Source organism: Cnephaeus nilssonii, assembly GCF_951640355.1.
Source record: "Cnephaeus nilssonii genome assembly, chromosome: 2".
In the NCBI taxonomy this organism is placed as follows: Eukaryota; Metazoa; Chordata; class Mammalia; order Chiroptera; family Vespertilionidae; genus Cnephaeus; species Cnephaeus nilssonii.
This window is the reverse complement of record NC_137073.1, coordinates 76468445-76492199: the sequence shown is the minus strand read 5'-3', so window position 1 is coordinate 76492199 and position 23755 is coordinate 76468445. Positions and strand designations below refer to the sequence as shown.

Genomic DNA, 23755 nt, shown 5'->3' with positions numbered 1-23755 from the left:
ATGCAGATTTTTGCAGACTGTCCTTTCTGCAAAGGTTGATGGTCAGGGTATGACAGGTTGCTTGCTGAGATTCGGTGTTTATTTCACTATTTCCATGTAATTTGAATTTCAGGGCATTTTCTGTCTTCTAGCTATGCCAAGTGTGTGCATCTTCTGTAATTTTATTCTTATTTTTGTTTGGTAGTGTTTTATGTGACCACCACTACCTTGTTTACTCAAATTCCTATAAACTGCTTTTTAAATCAAGCTGCCTGCTCCTTAGTGTTTTTTTTTCTTTTCTTGACTATTTAAAGCATTTCCTCTCATTTTGAGTCAGTGGTTCATAAAATCTTAAAATGCTCAGTTGGTCTTTTTCCTTTTGTGAATTATGGGATAGCAACCAGGTGAACATGATAGAATTCTCTGCTTATATAAAACAAAACAAAAACAAGAGCAAATAAGACAACATAAATATAGTGGAAGGTTTTTAAATTGGGAGAAATTTATTCTTAGCTAAGCTTATCTGTCCTGCTTTTGCTTAGCGAATACTTCTTTTGTCTTCCAGGTTGGTGATTTGGATATTAACTATATAAACTTAGAGGGAATCAATACAGACACCTGCCCTGAATCCATGGGTTCTACTCTGACACCTCAGAGCGGCAAGCATATCCTTCCCACCGAAACCAGCCCTGGCAGGCACCCGTTACATGAGAACAAGGAAGTGACATCAAATCCTGAAGCCCAACAGTCCTTCACATCGCCATCTAGTTCATGTGCTTCCAACTTAAATCTTTCTTTTGGTATTCATGGATTTGAAAAGGAACAAAGTCATCTAAAGAAAAGAAGGTAAGGTACTTTTTTTAGAGGAAAAATGTAGAAAATCAAAGAACCTTGTAGCGGAAATTGGAAAATTCTATTTTATTTTCTATTGTCCCCACCATTTTTGTCTCTACATAAAAATGTTGCCCTTTTACGTTTCTATATTCTTTGATTTGAAAGTAAGACAGTTAAGGAAACTGGCAAAAAACAAAATAGAAGAAACCCATAATGAGATACTTTGGCAATACCATATTTTAATGAAAATGCATATAATGAAAACTTTCCTTTCTGTTGATAGGAGTGAAAAATTATCTAAGAACTTTGGAAACTAATTTGGATATGCATTTTGTGACCCAGCAGTTTTACTTCTGTGTTTTAAGAGACATATATGCATTAGTACTTATAGAGCAGGAAATAACCCAAATGGGAAAGCTATAATAATAAAAACCTAATATGCTAATTAGACCGGATGTCCTTCCGGACATTCTTCCGGACATCTTTCTGGACGACCTTCCGGATGAAGCCGGGGATGCGAGGGAAGCCCGGGTCCTGGGTGCTGGAGGGAAGCCAGTGCTGGCATCTGGGGGAAGGAAGGCCTACTCTTGCATTGGGCCTTTAGTGAATAGATAAATTACAGTATAGTTACACAAAGAAGTGCTATACAGTACGGAAAATGAACTACATCTACATATATGACATGCATCACAGAAACACAAAGTTCAACAAAAAGTAAGGCACAAAGTACTTAAGTTAGATGTTGTTTTTATAAAATGCAAGCCAAACAAAAGCAAACAATTTATTATTATAGGGCCAATACATAAGTGCTTAAACTATTTAAAAACAGAAAAACAGGATAACAAAGAGGAAAAAAGTTCCCAAATTGAAGATAGTTATTACATCCAGCGGGGAAAGTAGGGAATGGGAATGGAAAGGAATGAAAAGGGTTCAATGGTATGGCCAATGTTCACGTTTCAACATTAGTTACCTTGCACATATTTTCAAAATATTTATTTGAAGTACAAAAGTGTTATTTATACAAAAGTATTATTAAAACAAAAGTTTTGATATGATATGATAGTATATATTTACGTGTGTGTGTACACATATATGTTTGTATTTTTTGCATCTGTTTCTTGTCCATCCATTCATTGTCTATTTTCTTTAGGAAATAGACCAATTTCTGCTAATTTCATTTTATTCTGCTGTCCACTTTCCTTAGGTAATAGCTAATTTTTCTTCCCCAGGCCCAAGGCCTCTGATTATATGCTCATTTTCACACATAAAATCTGAATCAAAATGAGTGTAGAACACACACACGTGAGTGTGTATATAATTACTTATCTATGAATGAATATCTACACAGGTAAATAAGTCTTCAGCAGAGATGTAATAGGTCAGAAAGAAGAGCGAGGGAGGGGAAGCAGCCATCTCCAGGTGCCAACCTCTGTGCTGTGCTTTACACGGATATATAGGCCTTGAGGTTGGAACACTTTATAACAGGTGTTGCTACCAAGGGTAACGTCTGATACATAAATAATGAAAGATTTTCTTTAGACTTGTATTTTTTGGAATTATAGTTTAAAAGATGCCGAGTGGTCATGGCTATAAATTAAGTTGATGGGACATTTTGGGTTCTCCACATGTCTGTTTGCGACAAGAGGCGGTCAGTCAAAGCAAGAGTCTATGCAGTTCTGCAAACACAGATTGAACTGTGTGTTATTCGTGCATTCTCGTGGGATCCTTGGGATCTTTCCAGTTTGTGATCCAGTCTCTAGAAGTGAATGAGCTCTTTAGGAATGGAGGTAGGAAAAGGTGCACGTGGTCTCTTGTTCTGCTTATGCAAACATTTTCTGATGATGGTCCTGTTCTGGTACGTTTAAACATCTCACTGCTGCAGCTAGAATTTTGCCATCTTAAAATATAAGACAAATGACCCAGTTTGAATAAAGGCAGTTAGGAACCTTGGTAACAATGTCACAGCTGATGGGGGGTGGTGGGTGAGGGTGGCAGACAAGGAGAGGAAGAGGTACTGAGAGAAAAACCTTCCAGCGAGGGTTGCGGCCAATGTCTCCTGCACATTCTGTCTCCTCTGGAAAACGTAGGAATGAGAAGAAAGGACTTGTGATCCCCAGAAAGCCCCATTTTGACCCTGGGATGGCCATGGGACCCCCCTCACTGGGTGTCATGGTGGGAGTGTGTAATACAAATGATAATGAACTTGAAGTGAACTATACCCCTTTTTAAAAATAAGCGAATCATAGGCTGAGAGGCAAGGAACTTCTAATGGAGGAGAAATAAAAACTGAGGTTAACACAGAGACAAAGCTGGCTGGGACCCAAGTTTTCTAAAGTTTAAAACAATATTTTGGTGAAAGTAAAATTGTATGTATAATATGTAACCATTATGTTATTTAAAATTAATAGGTATTTTAAGAAGTTACAAAGGGAAAATAAGCAATGCAACATGTATTTTAACAAACTTTACAGCAAAAAAATTAGTTGATAGAAGACAAGTTTTGTTCTGTTCTAAAGTATATCTTTAAAACCATTTTTGTGTTTTGTTTTTCCACAGTAAGAAATGCTTGTCACACCATGAACTCCCCCTTGCTTCTCCCATTCACATAAAATTTAAATTTTTTATGAAATAACGTGTGGAATGTATTCTGATATTTTTTACTCTATACTATTTTAAAAGAAAATTCTGGTCACAACCTATTGAATCAATTTCATAAACCCACTAACAGGATTTTGAAAAATGGTATTATAAAATGAGAACCTAGAGGTAATTATGAAAAATAATGTCTATAATATTGACTATCTTAGATTAATAACTTAACAAAGAAAAATTGTAGCCCAATTTAGATGAAGAGAAAAGGAATATTCAAGTATAGTATGCGAAATAAAATAATACTCATCCTCCTAGGATATATTCATAGTGATGGAGAAATGCTGTATTTACCTGGAAAGGCTTGTACTAAAATAGGATACTCTTGCAGGCAGCTGACTATTTGAACTAATTTTCATTAGTATAGAGATCACAAGTTGAAAGACAAACAGAGGCACAAGAGATCAGCAAACCTTTGACCTCCCACCCCCACCCCCAGATCTCTTTCTGCCCTCAGGTGATCATTGAATTAAGGAAACTACACACCACAGCACCGTAATTACATCACTATAGCATTCAGAGCACTGACATTTACTGGGAAGTTTTTCTTAACACTAAGCTTTAGTTTTTTTTATGAGAAATACATATTTTTGTTGTTGTTGTTAAGACTCACCCAAGGATTTGTTTTTTCCATTGCTTTTCACAGAGAGTGGAAGGGAGGGAGAGAGAAACATCGATGTGAGAAAGATACATTGATTGGTTGCCTCCTGCACGTGCCTGATTGGGGGGAGGGGGGGAAGCAAACCACAACCCAGGTACATGTCCTTGATCCAGAATTAAACCCGAGACCCTTTGTTGTATGGGCCACTGCTCTAACCACTGTGCAGCACTGGCCAGAGCGATAAATAATTTTATGTACTCCAACATATTTTAGTGTTGAAGTCCACCTCTAATTTATCCTTCCTTTCTCAATGCCAAGGTGAAGGGTCTCAATGTGTTCTTTTTTTTAAAACTTTTTAAAAAATATATTTTATTGATTTTTTTTTTTTTTACAGAGAGGAAGGGAGAGAGATAGAGAGTTAGAAACATCGATGAAAGAGAAACATCGATCAGCTGCCTCCTGCACACCTCCTCCTGGGGATGTGCCCGTAACCAAGGTACATATCCTTGACTGGAATTGAACCTGGGACCTTTCAGTCCGCAGGCCGACGCTCTATCCACTGAGCCAAATGGGTTAGAGCTCAATGTGTTCTTTAAGGAGAAAATTCCACTTTAGAAACCTCAGTGGTGCCAGGCCTGACCTTTACTTACTGCCAGGTTTGCTGGTGCCCAGTAGGGCCCATGAAAAAGTTCAAGGACCAGAGACTAATCTTAGTGTTTGGAGTAGAGACACATATAGGATAGGACCCTGTGTCATGTAATTTATTAAGTTGATATTCAGTGGCTATTAAATAGCCTATGTATGTGTTTTTTTTTAAAAGAAAAATAACCCAAATGAGTTATTCAAAGTTTTATTTTCTAGTTGTATTTCATAATCAAGCTGGTTTCATTATATTGTGCTTAAATTTTAACTTCAGAACTGTAACAACCAAAGAAAAATACATTAAAAAATGCACTGTTTGTTTTTCATTTGTTGCTTTTTGTTTTATATACAGACAACAGAATAGTAGTTACCAGAGGGGATGGGGCTCAGGGGAGGACTAAGAGGGTAAAGGGGATCAAATATATGGTGATGGAAGGAGATGAGGCTTTGGGTATGAGCAAACAATGGAGTTTACAGATGTTGTTTTATAAATTGTACACCTGAAATTTATATAATGTTATTTACCAATGTTACCCTAATACATTTAATTTTAAAAATTCACTGTGCAGTGAACATGCTGGTAAAAGCTGTTGGCCTCAGAGTTTGAGTGGTTTAGAATGTGAATGTTAAGGAATGAGCCAGGAATGTGGAAGGTCACATTCTTTCCTTTAAATTTCATGGTTATCACAGTTAAATGAGGAAAGAAAAGCATTATAGTTGAGCAGAGTTACTACCTGCTTCTGGGATGGATTTTTCATGGGATAATTTTTAAATGTTTCTAAACGTGATAATTTAATATATCACATTTGGGACCTCACTGGGTTCCTGCCTGACCTGGGTGGTGACAGCAGCTCTGGGTGAGACCTTTGCACATCTCTCCTTCCCGGTGCTCTGCCCCCTGAGCTCTCCGGCCAGGGACACGGAGAGAACGCCCCTCAGCATGTGCTCACATGCAGATCCCCCAGAGCTGCCCCCAAACAGCCCAGTGGCTCTGTTTTGTCTGCATTTTTTAATATTTGAAGGGTAACTCTTTGGGGCTTGCCATAATCACATTTACAAAACAGAAATTGGATAACACTAACTTGAACCAGCTTTTGTTCCTTAGAGTACCTGAAATGGCTTTAGCTAGGTAGAAATGTTCACGTGGGGAAACAAAGTCTTGTTGAAAATGAGGATATCTGGGGGAAGAAAAACAGTGAAAACTACTTCAATATAAATTTTATTAGAAATTGGCCCTAGGCGGGTAGCTAAGTTGGTTGGAGCATTGTCCCAGTACAACCAAGGTTGTGGATTAGATCCCTGGTCAGGACAGATACAAGAATCAACCAAGAATGCATAGCTAAGTAGAACAACAAATCAGTGTTTCTCTCTCATTCTCTCTCCTTTCCTCCCTCTCTCTCTCTCTCTAAAATCAATAAATAAAAGTTAAAGAAAGAAATTAAATGCGTAACCATTATACCAATGAAGAATTGGAATTCAGAGAAATAGAAACCAACTCTGTTGGCTTCCTTGGTTTTTTATTTATTGGCTTACCTGTGCTCCAGTTCCAGCCTTGATGCCCTGGATGCAGACAGTGAGGGGGAAGGGCCTGCGGAGCAGGCACACCTGTGCTACACGCCCGTGTCGCAGAGTTCCTCCAGAAGCGGCATTCCCAGTGGGGATGAATTAGACTCTTTGGAGACCAACACTGAACCAGATTTTAACATCTCCAGGACTGAGTCACTTTCTTTATCAAGTAATCTTCAGTCAAAGGTATTCTGATGGGTATTATTGTGGCTTATTCTAAGCGGGGGAAATGTGTTGTCTAAATCTATCCATCTCTGAAAGACAAATGATGTTTTATTCACATGTATAAACTTTTTTTTTGGAGACCTCATGCGCTGGCTGATTGAGCCTTTCTTTTTCATCTTTCCCACTCCAAGCTGTAGAGTCCTTACTTACAAGGGACGGTTTGTTTTCATTAGTTCAACACTACTAGTACATGTAACCTTTCACATACTTGGAATATTTTACCATTTTACATAATAATTTCTACTATCATCTCTTAAGCAAAGGGAGAAAAACTGGTAGTATTCAGTGGGTTTCTGATCAAACTTGTTTTGCGCACATAACATTTTGCTTGGCCTGGGGGGTGAGGTAAATCATGTTACTAAGGCAGATGATGTTTGTTTAGCATTCCTGGCTGCACGAGCTAATCTGGAACCCCATAAACTTTGTCAATTTTTCCATAGGAGACAGATTTTCTCTCACTGGCACTTTCACATGGGATTTCATTTTGTTGTGGTTGTTTTTTATTTATTTTTCTTTTTTCTTTTCTTAAATTGAATTTATTGGGATAGCACTAATTAAATTGTACAGGTGTCAGGTATACCATTCTACAATACATCATCTGTATTGTATACCCTTCCCGTCTTGCAGTGAAAGCCCTTTTGTGTTTGGATATGCTTTTTTCCTTTTTTGATTTGTATTATTATCCACTTTTTTTCTTCTTAAATTGAGTTTTCTACTATGCCCAAACAGCTCTTTACCGTAAACACATGGCTGTTATGAAACACTTTATGTTTGTAGTAGAGTATACAATATACAAACATGTTTTACGTATGTACAACATCTAGTTTTATCACAACTCCCCTCGGACATAAGAGGTTTATTGAAATTGTTGAGCAGATGAGGTTCTGCAGAGATGAGCTGTCTTGTCTTGGTTACCCATGAGAGTGAATAGTCAGAACTCAAATCCAGGCCTGAGTCCTCTCCCTCAGCTGTGAAGAACTGTCATAATCTTTTGAACCCAAAGATCATGTGATATTTCTGGATAGTCAGAAATGAGTATGCTTGTCGATGTAGATCCTTCTTAGTTTTGCATTTTGGATGGAATTGTGAAACACTCGTCATTACTTGGGATGAAAAGTAATTTCATCTTTGTAAAACAGTTCAATGTTGTCCACTTTGAAGAAGAATATGTCCTTTAAAGCAGCGGTCGCCAGCGGGTGGTCCGTGGACCACTGGTGGTCCGTGAGGTCCAAAAGGTTGGTGACCGCTGCTTTAAAGTATAGCTTGCCTTGCCTCTGAAATTACCTTATGTTACCATTTACCTGAGGGTTCTGGGTAATTATTATAAAAAATGACTACCATCTATGATTTTAGTGCAGAGGATGGCGTTGGGTGAGGGCCCTCTGTGGCGAGCTCACTGTTAGGGTTATAGAAAAGCTTGGACTGGCCTTCCTGACATTCAACCCAGAAGGCCCTCCCTAATAAGTCAGACAGGGGGGCCACAGTTCAAGGCCCCTTGAAGCAGGATCAGACATCTATTTTCAACTTTGCCCCAGGCTCTTTATACCGAAGAACTTAGAGAAACGATGCGTTTTCACTTAGGAAGAACAGAAGAGACCAGTGCGTGGGAAGGACAGTTACTGATGGCTCAGCTTTAGTAGTAAATTGTTCATTACTTTATTCATCCCTAATTTTAAGTTCTATCTTACAAATGGATGGGTGGGATGGATCCTAAGGCTACTAGGCCTCTCTCTGGTGGATGGGAGTTGGGTTCCATAGATGGCTTTAGTGGTGTTTTATTGCATATTAATTTAAATTTTCTAGAATATGTAAGAAACCATGTTTTATTATCTTGCCATCTTGCATTTTCACATACATTAATGTTATAACAGAAATTGTATGTAATTGGGACAACAAAATGACAGGTCATTTAAAAGGAATAAAGATACATGAATCAGTGAAATTCAAACATCATCCTGGGAAGTGCTGGATAGAAATCTATTAAAAGGTAAGCACAGCCTAGGAAGATTTTCATATTAAACAGCTATTTGGAAGTTTGTTAAACCCCTCCAATTTTAAGTGGCTATCCCTCTACCTTCTAATGCTCATTGAGCATAGAGATATATATTAATATAGAATTTTGATTGAATGCTACAGTGTAAAAGAAAAATAACTGACAATTCAGGTGAAAAAAAGTCAAACTTGTTAAATATGCAGAGAAAAGTCATTTGACTTAATTTTTCACTTTTAACTAACTTGATTGGAATGTCATAAATGCATCCTAAAGTATATATAGGAGCTATTCCCCAAAGCTTCAAAAAGTCAATAAAAATTTAAAAGTTATGAGAGTCAAACAGAAACAATAAGATTACAAAAACAGATTCAGAGACAGAGAAGCATCGATCAGACCATCAAACCTCAGAGGGAAGGTAGGGGAGGGTGGGGTAAGGGGGAGAGATCAACCAAAGGACTTGTATGCATGCATATAAGCCTAACCAATGGACACCGGGGGGGGGGGTGAGGGCATGAGTGTGTGGGGGGGAAGGCAATGGGGGTTAAGGACACATATGTAATACCTTAATCATTAAAGAAAAAAATATATAAAAATAAAACTTAAATTGAAAAAAAAGATTACAACAGAAATGTTCAGGTTGAAACATTTACAAAGATGCTATTTAGTAACACTCATGGTGAACATATAATACTTTCAAGACTTGTGTAGCATTTTTTAAAAACTTTTATTATGTTTTCTTTTAGGAATCACTACTTTCTGGAGTCCGCTCACGTTCTTATTCCTGCTCATCACCCAAAATTTCTTTAGGAAAATCTCGGTTGGTGCGTGACTTTACAATGTGCAATTCAAGTGAAGGTGAGCATTATTTACCATGCATCTTCTCAAGCATTCTATCCCAGGGCAGAGTTTTAGTAAAAGTACATAAAATATACAAGGGCAGCAGGCAAGAGTTTTCCATTTTATTTTCACAATTGATTTTTCTAAGTTTAGCAAAATCTTTTTCCCATTAGATATCAGACAAGTTAAAGATCCGATTTTGATGAAATTACAAATTTGTACACATATCTCTGTTGATTTATTCTTTGAATAAAATGTATTCCTCAAATTGTATAAACTATAATTTATTCTAGGTTCATTGTGAGAGCTTTAGAGGGTTTTATTTAAGTAAAGTATAAAAATTACTCTTCCCTTATATATAAATTGCTGAAATAATCTAACTCCTCAGAGGCAAACCATTACAAAATAGATTTTCTTTCTTTATTTAGCAAGGGATTTTAGGGAGTTGAAATAAGAGAACATATTTGAAACATGAGTAAATGTATCTCAAGGTTTTATGTGGCAATGCAAGCATTCAGAAATGTAACTTTTATGCAATGACATTTTAATTTAAATATAGTATATCTACAGAAAAGGGTGTAAATGATAAGCATATAGTTTGATGAACTTTTAAAAGTGAATTCAGATAAAGAAATAGGGCAATTACAGGTAACTCAGAGCTGCCCCTCTCAGTGCCTGCCCCCATTTTCTACTTGATTTTGAAATGTAATTATTTCATACTTTCTGTACATAATATATTATGTAAAATTGCATTTCAAGACGTATTTGGAAGTGTTCATGCTACTCCGTAATATATAGCATTATAATGAAATTTTTGTCAATGTATTAGATAATGCTTTTTTGGGTTATCCTTAAGAGTCTTAAAAGATTCAGAAAACAAGAGATGTGCTTAAGTACTCTCAACTTCTCAGTGTAGAATATTTAAAATAGGATTTGTTTTACACCTTTTCTTTCCTTTTTAAAATTCTTACTTTATTACATTGCTATTTTGCATTTTATGCTATGTAGAATAGTATTGTAAGCATAATCTTTGTGCTTGGAGCTTCCATCCTAAACAGGGCCTTAGGTATGGAAGATATTTAATAAATATTTGTTGAACAAATACAGTAGTCAAGATACTTCAAATACAAAACAAGCGCTACTAGGTGTGCCCCCTGCGTCCCCACCATCCCCGCCCACCCTCCAACTGCTGTCACCCTTTCTGGGAAGTCTTGTGGAAGAGGAGAAAGCAAGACTACTCATATGTTGTCCATGTTAATTTTTGGAACGAGAAGATAGAGAAAAGGACTAAGAGAAGAAAAGGGTACAATTATTCTTTAGAGGACAGGAAAAGATGGATTGAATTTACCCTGGATTTTTTATTTTAATAACATGAGTATTTCTAAGATCTCCTGCTTTACCTAATCTTAGTTTAGGTTGGGAGTCCTCTTAATGGCAGCTTGATACCTTTCCACTCAGAGTCCTAGGTAACGAATTCACTTTATACCGTAACTATTTGGAAAACACCTTTAAGTCTTCTATGAAATGTGCAAAATGGCGGCCTTGCCTTTATATCTAAAATAGCCCTGATTTTCCAAGTCAGACCTTTCCAAGTTTGAAATTATTGAGCAGATGACTAAGAGCAAATTGATGGTTTATAAGGGAAAAGAGCCCTCCCTTGTTAATTCTTTAATGAATAAGGAAGGGTATCGCTGCCTAACATACAATCTTTAACTCTTGGCAATTGAATTAGAAACAATAAAAACTGACATCCTTTGGTTTTTCTGTGAATAAAAGCTTATCTTTAGGCTGTATATTTTAAAACAAGGCTATTTGAATGAAGTTTGATATTCTCCAGAAGGTAAGAATTACAAACAGGTAATTTAGATTAAAGCTACACACTAAATGTATAGATTCCAACAGATACTCCTGTATGGTGGCAAATGTTTGGATTGACACCATTTATCTTAGTCAAAATCAAAACTATTGGATTATGAAGAATAAATTAACTCTTAAGGAAGAAGGAGTGCTTTTAATTGTGATCAAAGCACAGGTGTGAAAACGTGACCAGTTCAAAGATGTATTCCAATGTTTCAGTGTTTAGTTTGCTTAATCAGGGGTAAATTGATATTTGTGGGGTTAGAAATCTTCTCTCAATGAGTTTTGAGTAGTCCTAAACATTTTCTCTATTTCAATAGACTCTGATTCTCCTTTTGCCCCAGTGAAAACTCCCATATATGAGCTATAATACAGTTATATAAAGATAGGATGGTCTTTTTGCCCTTTTTATTTTTATTTGTGATCTCTCTCCCTTGTCACTTCCAAAGGGCTACTAGTGTTATGTCGCATCCTTTTTTTTGAGCCAAGAGTACAATGGCAGCAATTTTATCACTTAATGCTTATATACATAAAACAAAATCCAACCCTATACATAATTCCCTTTGGTACATCATAGGTTTAGATAGAAAGGGACATTGTCAATATTGTGATGATAATTATAACCTTACCAAGATGGACCAAAGTGTTCTACATTTAGGAATCTGAGGAGTGAACTAAATGTGCTTTTGGAGATTATTGTGCACTGATGGATGGAATCTTTTTAGACTTTGTCCAGTTGGCTGAGTCTGGTTCTGTTACCTTATTAGCTCGATTATTTTGGACAAGAAGCTTTATTCTCTTGGTACCTCTTGTACCTCAGCCTATTTACAGTAAAGATACTGATTTCTGTCCAGAAATTAATTTGTGGAACATTTAATAGCAATAAAATAAAGCCTTCAAATTCTTCAAAGTAGATTTTATGTTACCTACAAGATAGAATAAGGTTCAACATCGATATTTACACATTTCAGGGATACGTATTTATTAGTGTTCCTTCTTACATACCTGGCCCATCTTCTTTGCAATTTAGTTTTGCCTCTTCAAGCTTCTGGATTGTAATGGTAAAGGATTTGTCCCTGCTCTGTAGATGGTGCGCTCCACAGTGGCTGCTCCCTCCATCAGTCTCTCTCACTGTCTAAATCAGTGGCTCTGCTCCATCCTTTTAGTAAGTACTTCAGTTCCTCCCGAAAACCAGATGGCGCTGAGCTGCTTGCATGAGCCTGTCCTTCTACCCCCCAGAAGTCCAATGGGACAGGTGGTCTTCCCTTTCCCATGAGCCACAAGGCACATCTCTGAACTGGCTGCTGCTAGGATTTTGTAAAGGCATTGCAGATCTATTTAAATGGGCTCTTCCTTAGACTGGCCTTCAAGACTTTCTTTTTAGCTTTGCTTAAAAAATAGCTAAGGCATCTATTGATTCTGTATGTTGGGAAATTAGTGTTACAAATAAGGGATGAAGCTCTGGTGAGAAATATATATAAAAAAAGAACTAGTTTTCTGCACTTCTGAAAACATTTGCTGCCCTTGCTGATGCTAACTTTGTTCATAGAATCATTAAATGTTGCCATGCTTTGGCCTCTTCCCCAAACTAGGGAAAGTGGTAAAGATAACCAGAGCAATGACCTACTTATATAAAGTGACGTATTTTCTCATAACTGGTGGTGTACATAATGACAAAATAGTGTGGAATGTGTGTATTTCAGACTAACATGTGACTGCTAGTTTGTCTGCCTTGGTTTTCATTTTATTTTCTGTGTCTTGTAGAGCAAAGAGCTTACAGTTTACCAGAGCCGCCAGAAGAAAAAAGGTATTTTAACTGTTCCAAATTTCCAGAGGCACTGCTTGATCCACTTTTGGAAATGTGTGCACATCATCTTGGATACTTGTTTAATAGTTTGTGAAGTTTCTATGCAATGGGCCTGCCTGATCCTTGGCTTCCTTTGTGATCTGTATAGGTGGCTAGCTGCTCCTTTCCGTCTCCAGATGTGCAGGCCTCCAGACTGGGGACAGAGTATTCTATTAGGTTATTGTCAAAACCAAACACTTATAACATACTAGAGGCCCAGTGCATGATTGAATCATGCACATGTAGGGTCCCCTACACGCTTTCGCTTTTCGCGGTGGAGCTGGGTGCCTGTCCAGTGGAGCACCAGGCCTTTCAGAAGCCTCCGGCTCGGCGGAGGCTTCTGAAAGGCCTGGTGCCAGAGCAGACAGGCACCCAGCTCCGCCACTTTTGATGGTCCGCGGCCGCTGAGGGGGGCTACCCTGCTGTTGAGAGGCGCAGGAGGCGGGTCCCGCCCCTTGCGCCTCTCAATGGCCGCTGAGGGGGGCTGCTGCGGACACCTGGCTACCCTGCCCTTGAGAGGCGCAGCTGGGTGTCCGCGGAAGGCCCCCTCAGCGGCCACGGATCTGGCAGTTGAGAGGCGCAGGGGGCGGGTCTCCCGCCTCCTGCGCCTCTCAACAGCAGGGTAGCCCCCCTCAGTGGCAGCGGATCCGTGCCTCTCAATGGCTGGATAGGCCACCCCGAGTCCCGCCCCCCCAGCCTCCCGCCGCCCAATCATGGGCGTAGCAGAGTGATGGTAATTTACATGTTACTCTATTATTAGATAGGATAGGACCACAGGGAGCAGTGTGAGGACCACCTGCTTTAGAAAGGCATCAGGCTGTGGTCTGCTAGCTTACTTGATTAGAGCATCATCCTGATACGCCAAGGTTGCAGGTTCAATCCTCGGTCGGGGCATATACAAAAAGCAACCAATGAATGCATAAATGAGTGGAACAACAAATCTATGTTTCTTTCTCTTTCCTTTCCTCTCTCTCTCTCTGAAATTAATTTTTTTTTTTTTATAAAAAGGAAATAAAATAGAAAGGCATCAGGATTTGGCTAGGTAGGCCTGCCATGACAAGAAGCTTTATTTACTTTGACAACAGATCCTGGGCGGTCAGTTATAGAAAGTGCCTAAACATCTGTTACCTGTCTGTATGGAGTAGTGTGTAGGAGTGTTAAGTTTGAAACAAAGAATACATAATGTTGAAAGTGCTTTAAGCATCATCAGTTTTCTAATTGATATGCAGATTTGAAAGCTTTGTGCCTAAGCACCTCTCCTCCTCCTCCCCCAAATAACTGTCAACTGGAGTTTGGGAAGTTGACTAGGGAGCAGGCACGACTGAGTTCTTTTGGCCTCAAGTAACTAACCATGCATGAGTCCCACTGTGAAATAGCCTGGGGTTATGTCAGAAATGGCAGAAATGTTTGGCATTAAGAGAATATATGAAAAAGAGAAAATGGTTTTAATTTTGGTGATATTAATGCTGAAACTCTGAAACCTTTTAATATATAGATCAAGATAGACTATTGTGATTTAAGTATTGGAATAAAAGTATTAATAAGGAAAAGCCTCCTTTTGTTTATTTTTATATTTTGAGACCAGAATAGAAACTTTGAACTGAGAAAACCAGAGGAAGACTAAGAATGTCCTTTAAGAATAGGATGCTGATGAAGATGGCAGGATGACCGTGATGATGATGATGACAGGAGCAGCATAACTGACCATTATTGGGTGTTTTTTTGGGTGGTTTGTGCTGTTTGGAGCTGCTTACAATTATTACTCCTTTTGAGCAATTTACTAATTCTGGAATTTGTTCATGATCTTGGTTGTCATTTTGATTAGCAGTCTTCTCTCTGCCATCTTTCTCACAATTGAAGAAGTAATGGACTGATTGTCAAGATTTTTTAAATAAAACACATTTATTTTCTATTAGGAGAGGGATGGAAAGCTAGAAAAACTAATGTCATAATTGGTTAAATATTAACAAATAAAATGCTTTAACTTGGATGAGATGTGTAGGGAGTTTTCTTTTCTCTCTTGATTCCACATTTTCTGTCATTCCGTGTTTTTGTTTTTTTTTTCCTTTCTATTCTTTATTGCCCCTTAATCCACATCCTGAAAGCAACTGACTTTCTCAGTCATATGCCTTAGTGAAGCGATTTTCAACCTCTTCCAACTCATGGCACACAAACTGATTACTTAAATCCTGTGGCACATGAAAAAATATATTTTTTGCCAATCTGGGAAAATTTTGATTCATTCACACTGGATGGCTATTGTGTTGGCTGTTGTCATTTTTTTTTTAACTTGGTAGTCCAAGGGAAAAGAGGTCAATGTCCCTGACTAAACAGTCAAGCATTGCATGTTTTAGAAGTTTCGGTGGCACACTGGTTGAAAATCGCTGCCCTGGTGTATCTAGTAGAGTAGATCTTTTATCTCACCTGTTCTGTTCCTGATATCTTGTTGGATATGCCAGGAAGAGCCCTAGCCATACCTATGGTTTGCTTTGCTCATGGTGTACATATTTACTTGAGGGTGCTCCTACCCTGGCATTTTTATGTATAGTCATCACTTCATTTCTGGAAAAGAATGCGGCCAGGTAAAAGGGGAGCTCACTCCAGACCTTGCAGGCTCATTTCTGCAGAGCTGACACTCAACCTATCCTAACTTCTTAAACGCTGTATGGCATGACTCACTTATTTTATTGCCACCATCTGTCTTAAATTTACTCCATCTGTTACTTTCTATTAAAAAAAATTTTGAGCAGCTGAGTGTTCAAAGAAGTCACACTGTGTCAACTTTCAATTTGGATAGTGGGAACTTTTTAACATTTAGATGCCCAGTTTTTATTTAAAAAATGGTTATAGATATAATAAATTAAGGATTAAGATGTTTAGATATTTTAAATATCTACTTACCGATTAAAAAGGCAATACCAAGAGAGACTCTGAAGAATGGGGCTTGTAGAGTTTTACTGTGGGTGATTCCACTGGGCATCAAATTGATAATGGAGCTTAGGCATTCTTGTTCTGGGATGTTGAAAGAGTTTAAATTATTTCCCCTCAGATTCTTATAAAGTGAAAGCTATTTAAATTCTGTTGTGAAATCAGTTGAGGATCTTGCCCTTCTCAGTTCTTCACTACAGTACCTACTTGTTATATAGATTATTATTGTTTACATGAACATGTCTGAGGCCTTATCAGCCTTTGAGCTTATAAGTTAAGTGGTATAATTTTACATAATTTTGTAGAAGTATGTAGAATACATGGTAAATTGTGGTGCATGTAAACGTTTTAAATCAAAAATGACATGTTGTTCTTGATATTCTCTTCTGTAACATGGTGATTTGGAATATAGTTGGGTACATAATTTTCTTTTATTTGAGAGAGTTTACTTGTGTTCCTGCTGGGAGGTAGGAGAGAGGACTTCTTGATCTCAAAATCCACATTGACCTCACCATTCTTTAATTCTGAGATTCAGTGTACTCAGCTTACTACTGTTCTCTTAGGTATTGGGTGGCACCTTTTGTGACTCAAATGTGTTTTTCTCCCACTTCCAAAGTGAGCCTGTTGTATATTATACCATGAGTTTTGAAAATTAGGATGCTTAAGACATAAGAGGTATGAAATTTTACAGGTTATATTAATCAGTCAGTTATCTAAGGAAGTGGCTCTGAAGTAGAAAGGAAATAATAGGTCTGAGTTCCTTTTTGTTACTCTGAGTAGTTGTAGGATACATTCACTTCTATTCACCCTCTTTCCTTTCTGACTTTTTCAACTGTTCTAAGTAGCAAATCCAGTTTCACTTACTGTGCAGGATTTGAAAAGCAGGACACTGTCCTGACTATGCCTTTGGATCTGCATGACCAAGAGGCAGCTCTGAAGCCATTTATTTATTTAAAAAAACCCCACATTTATAGGTTTGAACTCTCCATTATCTAGTATAGAGGTTAAATAACTTAAAGTTTTGTTTAATATGTACCAGGTAAGTACATTTTATATTTAAGTGTGAGAAGGGCCCTTAGAAATAATTTAGTTTAAGCCTGTCATTGATCAGATGAGAAAACTGAAGTCCTAGAAAGTTGTCATTTAATTTATTTTTCACGAAAGTAATCATGCATATTTTGGTGCATATCAATAGTAAGATTGCTTTTGAAAGTATTTCCCAGAGTTGAATGTGTTAGCCACTAATCTTCACAAATGAGAAGGTTGTGTGTGCTTTTTTGGCGGGGGTTGGGGGGCGGTAGGAAAGACTTTGGTTATGAAATCTTTATTTTGGAAATACTCAGTCTACAGAAGTGTTATCTGGTTTGACATGATACATACTTAGGTTGATATTTAACATATTCTCTCTTTCTCTGTTATACTATTAGAAATATAAGACTATCAGAGAAAGTTCCAGGGGAAATATCATTTTTCATAGCTGGGATTTATTTTTTTCATAAAGAATGATTATATGGATTAGAGGTAAATAAATGATGTTCAGTGTGTTCATGGATTGGGTACAATTGCCTCTAGTTTGCCTCTTATTTGGGGGAGTACCCACAGTTTTCTCTCCTTTGTAACCTAGAGAGTTTCAGGTTGCAAATAGTCTGACCGAGTAGGAGAGATGGAACCAGGAGGCAGACAGCCTGTTTCTCAGGCGGTATTGACAAAGGAAATATCTGTCTGCTGAGTATTATCTCTGTGTTCCAAAAATACAGAAAATACAGTTTTTATTGTTGGTTTTTTGGCTTCTCTGTGCCAGAGGAAAAGTCTATTAGTATAATAAACAGAGAGATGAATATTTTCAGAGTAAAATTACAAGTCTGAGTTATCCTTTATTTCTCCAGTATTTTGTTATGAAAAAATGTAAAGTATACAGAAAAATTGAAAGAATTATATACTGAATACCTACCTCTACCACTTATATTCTGTAATTGTTAGTTGTTAGTCTGTGAGCTAGTTGCTTTATCTATCTACCTACCCATCTATAAGATATATTTTAATAGTTTCTATCTTTACCTTTAGAATAACAATTAAAACTGAATAAATCTATATATGTAAATATATGTATAAAACATGTATAAATATATATGTGTAAAAGCATGTACTGTATTTTGCTCCCTCTTTAAATTTTATAAGCCATGAATGAATACAGATTATTTTTTGTAGAATTCCGGAAGAAGAATGGGATAAATACATCATACCTGCCAAATCGGATTCTGAAAAGTACAAAGTGAGCCGAACTTTCAGCTTCATCATGAATCGGATGACTAGCCCTCGGAATAAATCTAAGGTAGCTAAGGTTTGGTGCCTATCATGCATAAACATAGATGGCTCAGTTTCTCAGCAGTTAGTATAGTTTCCCCTCCCCCTTTAAAATCATTTACCTCAGATTTTACACATATTTGAAAACCTGTATATTTTATATGGAGTATTGCCTAACTCATCAGAAATGCTAAGACAACTACATCTGGGTAACAGTACACGTTGGCATCATTGTACCCGTTGATTCCAGTCCTTATAGTCTGATAGAAATGTAGGGACTTTGTATGACTTCTCTAAGATGTTGGCTCTCAGCATTTCTCTTTTCTCATTTCCCCCCATTTTGCTGCTGCTGCTGCTGCTCTGTCTGAAGACAAAAAGCAAGGATGCCAAAGACAAAGAGAAGCTGAGTCGACATCAATTTGTCCCTGGAACTTTCTCTGGAGTTCTACAGTGTTTGGTTTGTGATAAAACGCTCCTGGGGAAAGAATCGTTTCAGTGTTCTAGTAAGTTCTCGGGCCTTGTACGCGGGGTCTTTGTGCTTTGCATCCCCAGACAGTAAGATCCCCGAGGCCAGGGTCATTGCTAAGCATATTCACATGGACATTTGTCTTAGTGCTGCACATACGATTTAACAACTTACCAAGAATGACCCACGATGGTTTGAGTCAGTACTTTTTATCCACAACCTCCCAGAACCCAGACTACATATCTCACTGCCAACTTAAATGTCTCCACTTGGGTGTCTAGAAACTTCTCAAATGTTACATGTCCAAAACGGAGCTCTGTTCTGCCTCTCCCGTGTGCCCACCTTCCAGCTGACCCTCTTCGTTAATGGCACCCACAGTGCCCAGAGCCAATGCCTTGTGAATAGCGGCTTAGTGAATATTTGTGGAGTGAAATAATTATTCAGAGCCAAAGAATTCAGGCCCAGGCAGGTGAAATACATTTTATAATATTTGTTGGTGGCCAGAGTTAGGGGGTCGCATTGGGGATGGGATGGGAGCATAAAGGAAAGAGAAGAGCAGGGGAACGTTTCCATGTAAGTTTCTCTTTAAATTCCTAGAAAATGATTCAATTAAGAATCGAACTGTATTGATAGTTGTACATCTCAGGAAAATAAGATCCACACACGGCATTAAAGGCAGCTTGCCTTTTCTCCTCACAGTTGACAGTATTTGATGACACCAGCTCTACACGTGCTTGAGCTTTGCTTTCCTTGGCAAATACTTGATTTCTTTCTTTTATGGGATCTGAAATAGCATCAAGCAGTTCAGATGTGACTCAAGTTGCTAATTTTTTAGAAATTTGCTGTAAGTATTGCTGCGGATTGTTTCTGACTTGCCTGCCTGTCAGCAGTAGGTTATAAACAGGTGCGATGGCACCCATTTCCTAGGGTGTCAGTCCACCCTGTTCGCAAGGCTGATCCCCATGATGGGGATCCACCAGCCACATCACCATCTTTCTCTCCCCTCATTTGAAGGTAAACTCCTCAAGGGGGTGATCGGCACTCCCCGCTCTGATGTCTGTCCCTGGCACTTCTTCCTTAGCCACCTGCATATTGGCCTCTGTCTGTAGTATTGAACGGAAGTCCTGCTTTTGACGGAAACTTGGCATCGCTTTCTAGTCAGGTCTGAGAGTCTGTGCTCCTGTCCATTGTCCCTCCATTTAGGTAAACATTCTCTTTTCCATGACACACTTCTCTCCTGTTTACCACGGGCGTCATCTCCTTTTTCCTGAGGCCCTGCAAACTCAGTTCTTACGCATTTGTTCACTCCCCCTTTATTGTTTCTTTGTTAATAGTCATGCAATCATTTGTTCTAAAAATACTATACTTAGGCCTAATCTTCCCAGATTAATGTCTTTATCCCTCACTTTCTACTTCCATATTTCCAGCTGCCTAGAGAGGCTGAGCAATCAGGTAATTTGTGGCCACTTTTGAGAGTATGGAAGAACTACAGGGATAATAAACCAAGACTGTCCCAGTCAGGCTGGGCATCACCACCCAGAGGTTTCATGTGAAAGGTCGTCCTTCTTGCTGCGCTAATAGGACAAGCTCAGACCTTGGGCACCTTGACTCCTCTTCCCTTTTGTCTCCCCCTTCACTCCAGTCCCCACACACCCCATCACTCTTTCCTTTCCTGTCTCCCTGGGACCACTCAGGTACATTCTCATCACCTTCTTTGGGACTGCTGAGAGCAAATTGCACTAGTTTCCCTCTCCAGGCATTTTCACTTCCAATTCATTCTGAATACACTTACCACATCTGTCTTTGTAAAACGCCCTTTCATCAGCCCACGTGCACAAAAGGGCTTCTCCCATGTTTGTTTCCTGGACTTAGCCCAAGCTCTCTGCTGCCTGTGATTCCTGCTCTGCCTCCTGCTGGCCAGTCCCAGGTTAGTTCCCCTTTCAGCCTTACAGCCAGGGGCGGAGCCGGGCCTGCTGTCCTCTTCTCCCTTCCTGTGGGGTTTCCTGCCTCTGTTCCTTCACTTATGATTGTAATCTCCCTTCTCATAGTTTCCCCTTCTCTATGCCAGTCCACATTTCTCACCTCGTTTTGGGAGATCTTCCCTGTCTGCTGTGGCCTAAATTCTTACACATCACGTTTATGACCTATTTATTCTGTTTAATACTGGGTTATGTACAACCTCTTTTGATTTTAACTACTAAAATGGACTTTAAGTTATTTAAACACAATTCTTTTGTTTCCCCTACAGCAGCCATCACTAAGCTGGGCCCTTAGACACTCAATCATTTGTTCTAAAATACTATATGTCGTTAATATATAATTAATAATATGTAGTTAGATACTCGGATGTAATTAATGCAGCTTAGGGAGCCAGGACTTGCTGAAAAGTAAACTTTTGTAGTATAGAATATGTTGGTTCATACTGAGTTGCCATGGAAGTCTTAGTGGAAGATGGAAATTGCTGAAAGTACATAGGATATGTTCAGCTTTTAAAGTAGTCATTTTAATGTAATAAAATTCATAGAAGATATAAGGTTTAAGGAAAAGCTTGGAGTTATCCAAGATTTACCACCTAGAGAACATTGCTACTTAATATTTTGATGGAGTCTCTTCTAATAAAAAGAGTCAGCTTGTTATGCTCATGTTTTATTTGAGGATGCTATCACATGTGCTAAGTTATTCCTTACTTAGTGTACGTTTAAGTTTTTCCCAGCGTAATGTTGCACTGAGAATTCGTTTGCCCATATAACTGTACACATCTTTGATTATTGCCTTAGATTAAATTCTAGAATCAGTATGAATATACATTTGACTTCCTCTTTAACCCACAGTTTTTTAGAAGAAGTTTTAAGATTTACAGTTGTGGGGATAGAGGAGTGTTAGAGTTTTAAACTTCATAGTAATATTAAGTGTTTTTTACATTGGATAAGAGAATATGACATGTCCAATCTCTGCTGTTTTTGATAAATAATCCTATTTCATTGGTGTAGTTTTGTTTTTAATTGTGAAAGTTAGTATTTCTAATCTTAAAAATATGATGTGAAACAAAATATTGAAAATCCTGGTGGCCCTAGCTGGTTTGGCTCAGTGGATAGAGCGTCAGCCTGTGGACTAAAGGGTCCCAAGGTTTGATTCTGGTCAAGGGCACATGCCTGAGTTGTAGGCTCCATCCCCAGTAGGGGATGTGCAGAAGGCAGCCGATCAATGATTCTCTCTCATCATTGATGTTTCTATCTCTCTCTCCCTCTCCCTTCTTCTCTAAAATCAATAAAAAATATATTTAAAAAAATCCCGGTGTCCATAATTTTTTTGGGTTAAAGCCTGAGTTGTTAGTTTTTCATGAAAATTGTATTTTTATGAGATTTTCCTTGTTTATAAGTAGATTGCACTGCTTATATTTTGAAGTTACCCTCATTGCAGATTTCACTTTCATCAACATAAAATTAATTTCTAATGCCATTAAATGCCTTTTGCATCAAATTTTACTTTGTTTAAAATTAATATTACTCTTGCTTTCCTTTCCTTTGTATTTCCCTTACCTAACTCTGTGGTCTTGATTTGGGGTGTGCATCTTTATTTTGGGCATAGGTGCTCTGTAATGTAATGGAGAGGCCGTGTTTTAGAACATTTACAGCTATCAACTATCCTTTATAGTTCTATGCTGTTTTCCTTGATGTCTGGTTTAGCTATTTGCTTTTATCTTTTTCATAGATTTGGCAAGCAGATATGCTCTTTTATTATCTATTAATACTAACTTTAGGGCTATGAAAGGCTTATAACTACATACTCTTTTATTTCCCTTCTATTTACCATTTTTTACCCCTAGCCTCTGTTAGTATACTAATTCATCATTAAATTATTGTTTTCATATTATGGGCATAATCTTTCAGAAATAGTTTTCTATTTCAAGACTAATTTGCTATTTGTGTTCAGCTCTCTGTCTCTACTTACAACAATTTTTTAGCTGTGGTTCTTTGTTTAGCCAGTTCCACTGCTCACTTTGCTCCTTAAAAAATAAAATCGGATTTATTTCTGAACTCTTAGTTTTGATTCTGCTCTTAATACCTTTCTTAAGAAGGTTATTGGAGTGGTCTGTTTTCTGAAATCTTGTACATCTAAGGGTGTATCTTTGCTTCTTTCACACACACAAAAAGCCATTTATCTGGCCAAGTTCTTAGGCCAAATGTTTCCACCTCAATACTCTGTCAACACTGGTCCATTCTATCTGAGCATTTAAAATTGTAGCAGAAAAGTCTGGGGCCTGCTTGACCTTATTCCGTTGTGGGTGACCTGCTTTGTCTACTTGTGGACTTTTCAATTTTTAATCATACAGATCTCGTCAGAATGTTTCTATAGAATAGGTGTCATTTAATTATTTTTTCTAGGAAACAGTGAGAGCTTTTGATCTGTCTTTTTTTGGGGGGTGGGGGGCGTGGGTTGTTAGCTTTAAAAGAAGTTTTTGTCAGTTGTCGCTTTGACGATTGCTTCTGATCTAGTTTTTCAGATTTTTTCCTTGGAGAAGTGTGATCTCTGTTATCTGTCTTTTTTTGTATGACACCTTCTATTTTATAATTATAACCTCCTTTTTCTCCACATTCGGGAGGAAATCTTTCAAGTTTAATTTCAAAGTGCTGCTTTGATGCTTCAGTCGCATTGATTCTTCACACCCGGTTCACGTTCTGCTCTCGACCTTCTCCCTCCTTGCAGTCCTGTTTCATCTCACAGAGCTCGTCTTCCTCTCCTGCTGCCGGCGACCCTCACATCTTCCTCCTTCGTGGCCGTTTTTTGGTCCTATTTCATGTCTCTTGGGAGAATACATTCAAAATATCTAAAAATTTCTCTTTCTGGATTTAATAATACTCTGTGGCTCACTCTGCCTGTTTGTTTTCAATATAATTTTGTGCTAGGGTAGCTCACAGCTTCTTTTTTTCTTTAACGTTTTTTTATTTGCTTATTCTGGAATAAAGAGAGAGCCTCTGGTTTCCATGTTTGCCAGTAGGACCAGCTTGCAGGTCAGCCTGGGCCCTG

At 38.1% G+C, this 23755-nt stretch overlaps 1 protein-coding gene across 6 annotated transcripts in view; it reads left to right on the top strand.

Moving 5' to 3' along the window:
* Positions 1 to 23755, top strand: part of ARHGEF28 (Rho guanine nucleotide exchange factor 28) — a 259482-nt gene that overhangs the window by 166555 nt on the left and 69172 nt on the right. For 2 of the 6 annotated variants that reach the window (XM_079796132.1, XM_079796135.1), the window contains 7 exons: positions 635 to 825; positions 6250 to 6457; positions 9233 to 9344; positions 12271 to 12348; positions 12948 to 12990; positions 18166 to 18289; positions 18632 to 18764. In XM_079796132.1, the coding sequence (XP_079652258.1) occupies positions 635 to 825; positions 6250 to 6457; positions 9233 to 9344; positions 12271 to 12348; positions 12948 to 12990; positions 18166 to 18289; positions 18632 to 18764 (889 nt within the window). Of the gene's footprint in view, positions 1 to 544; positions 826 to 6249; positions 6458 to 9232; positions 9345 to 12270; positions 12349 to 12947; positions 12991 to 18165; positions 18290 to 18631; positions 18765 to 23755 lie in introns of all 6 variants that reach the window. The other 4 variants (XM_079796130.1, XM_079796133.1, XM_079796131.1 and 1 more) reach the window with 2 other exon arrangements.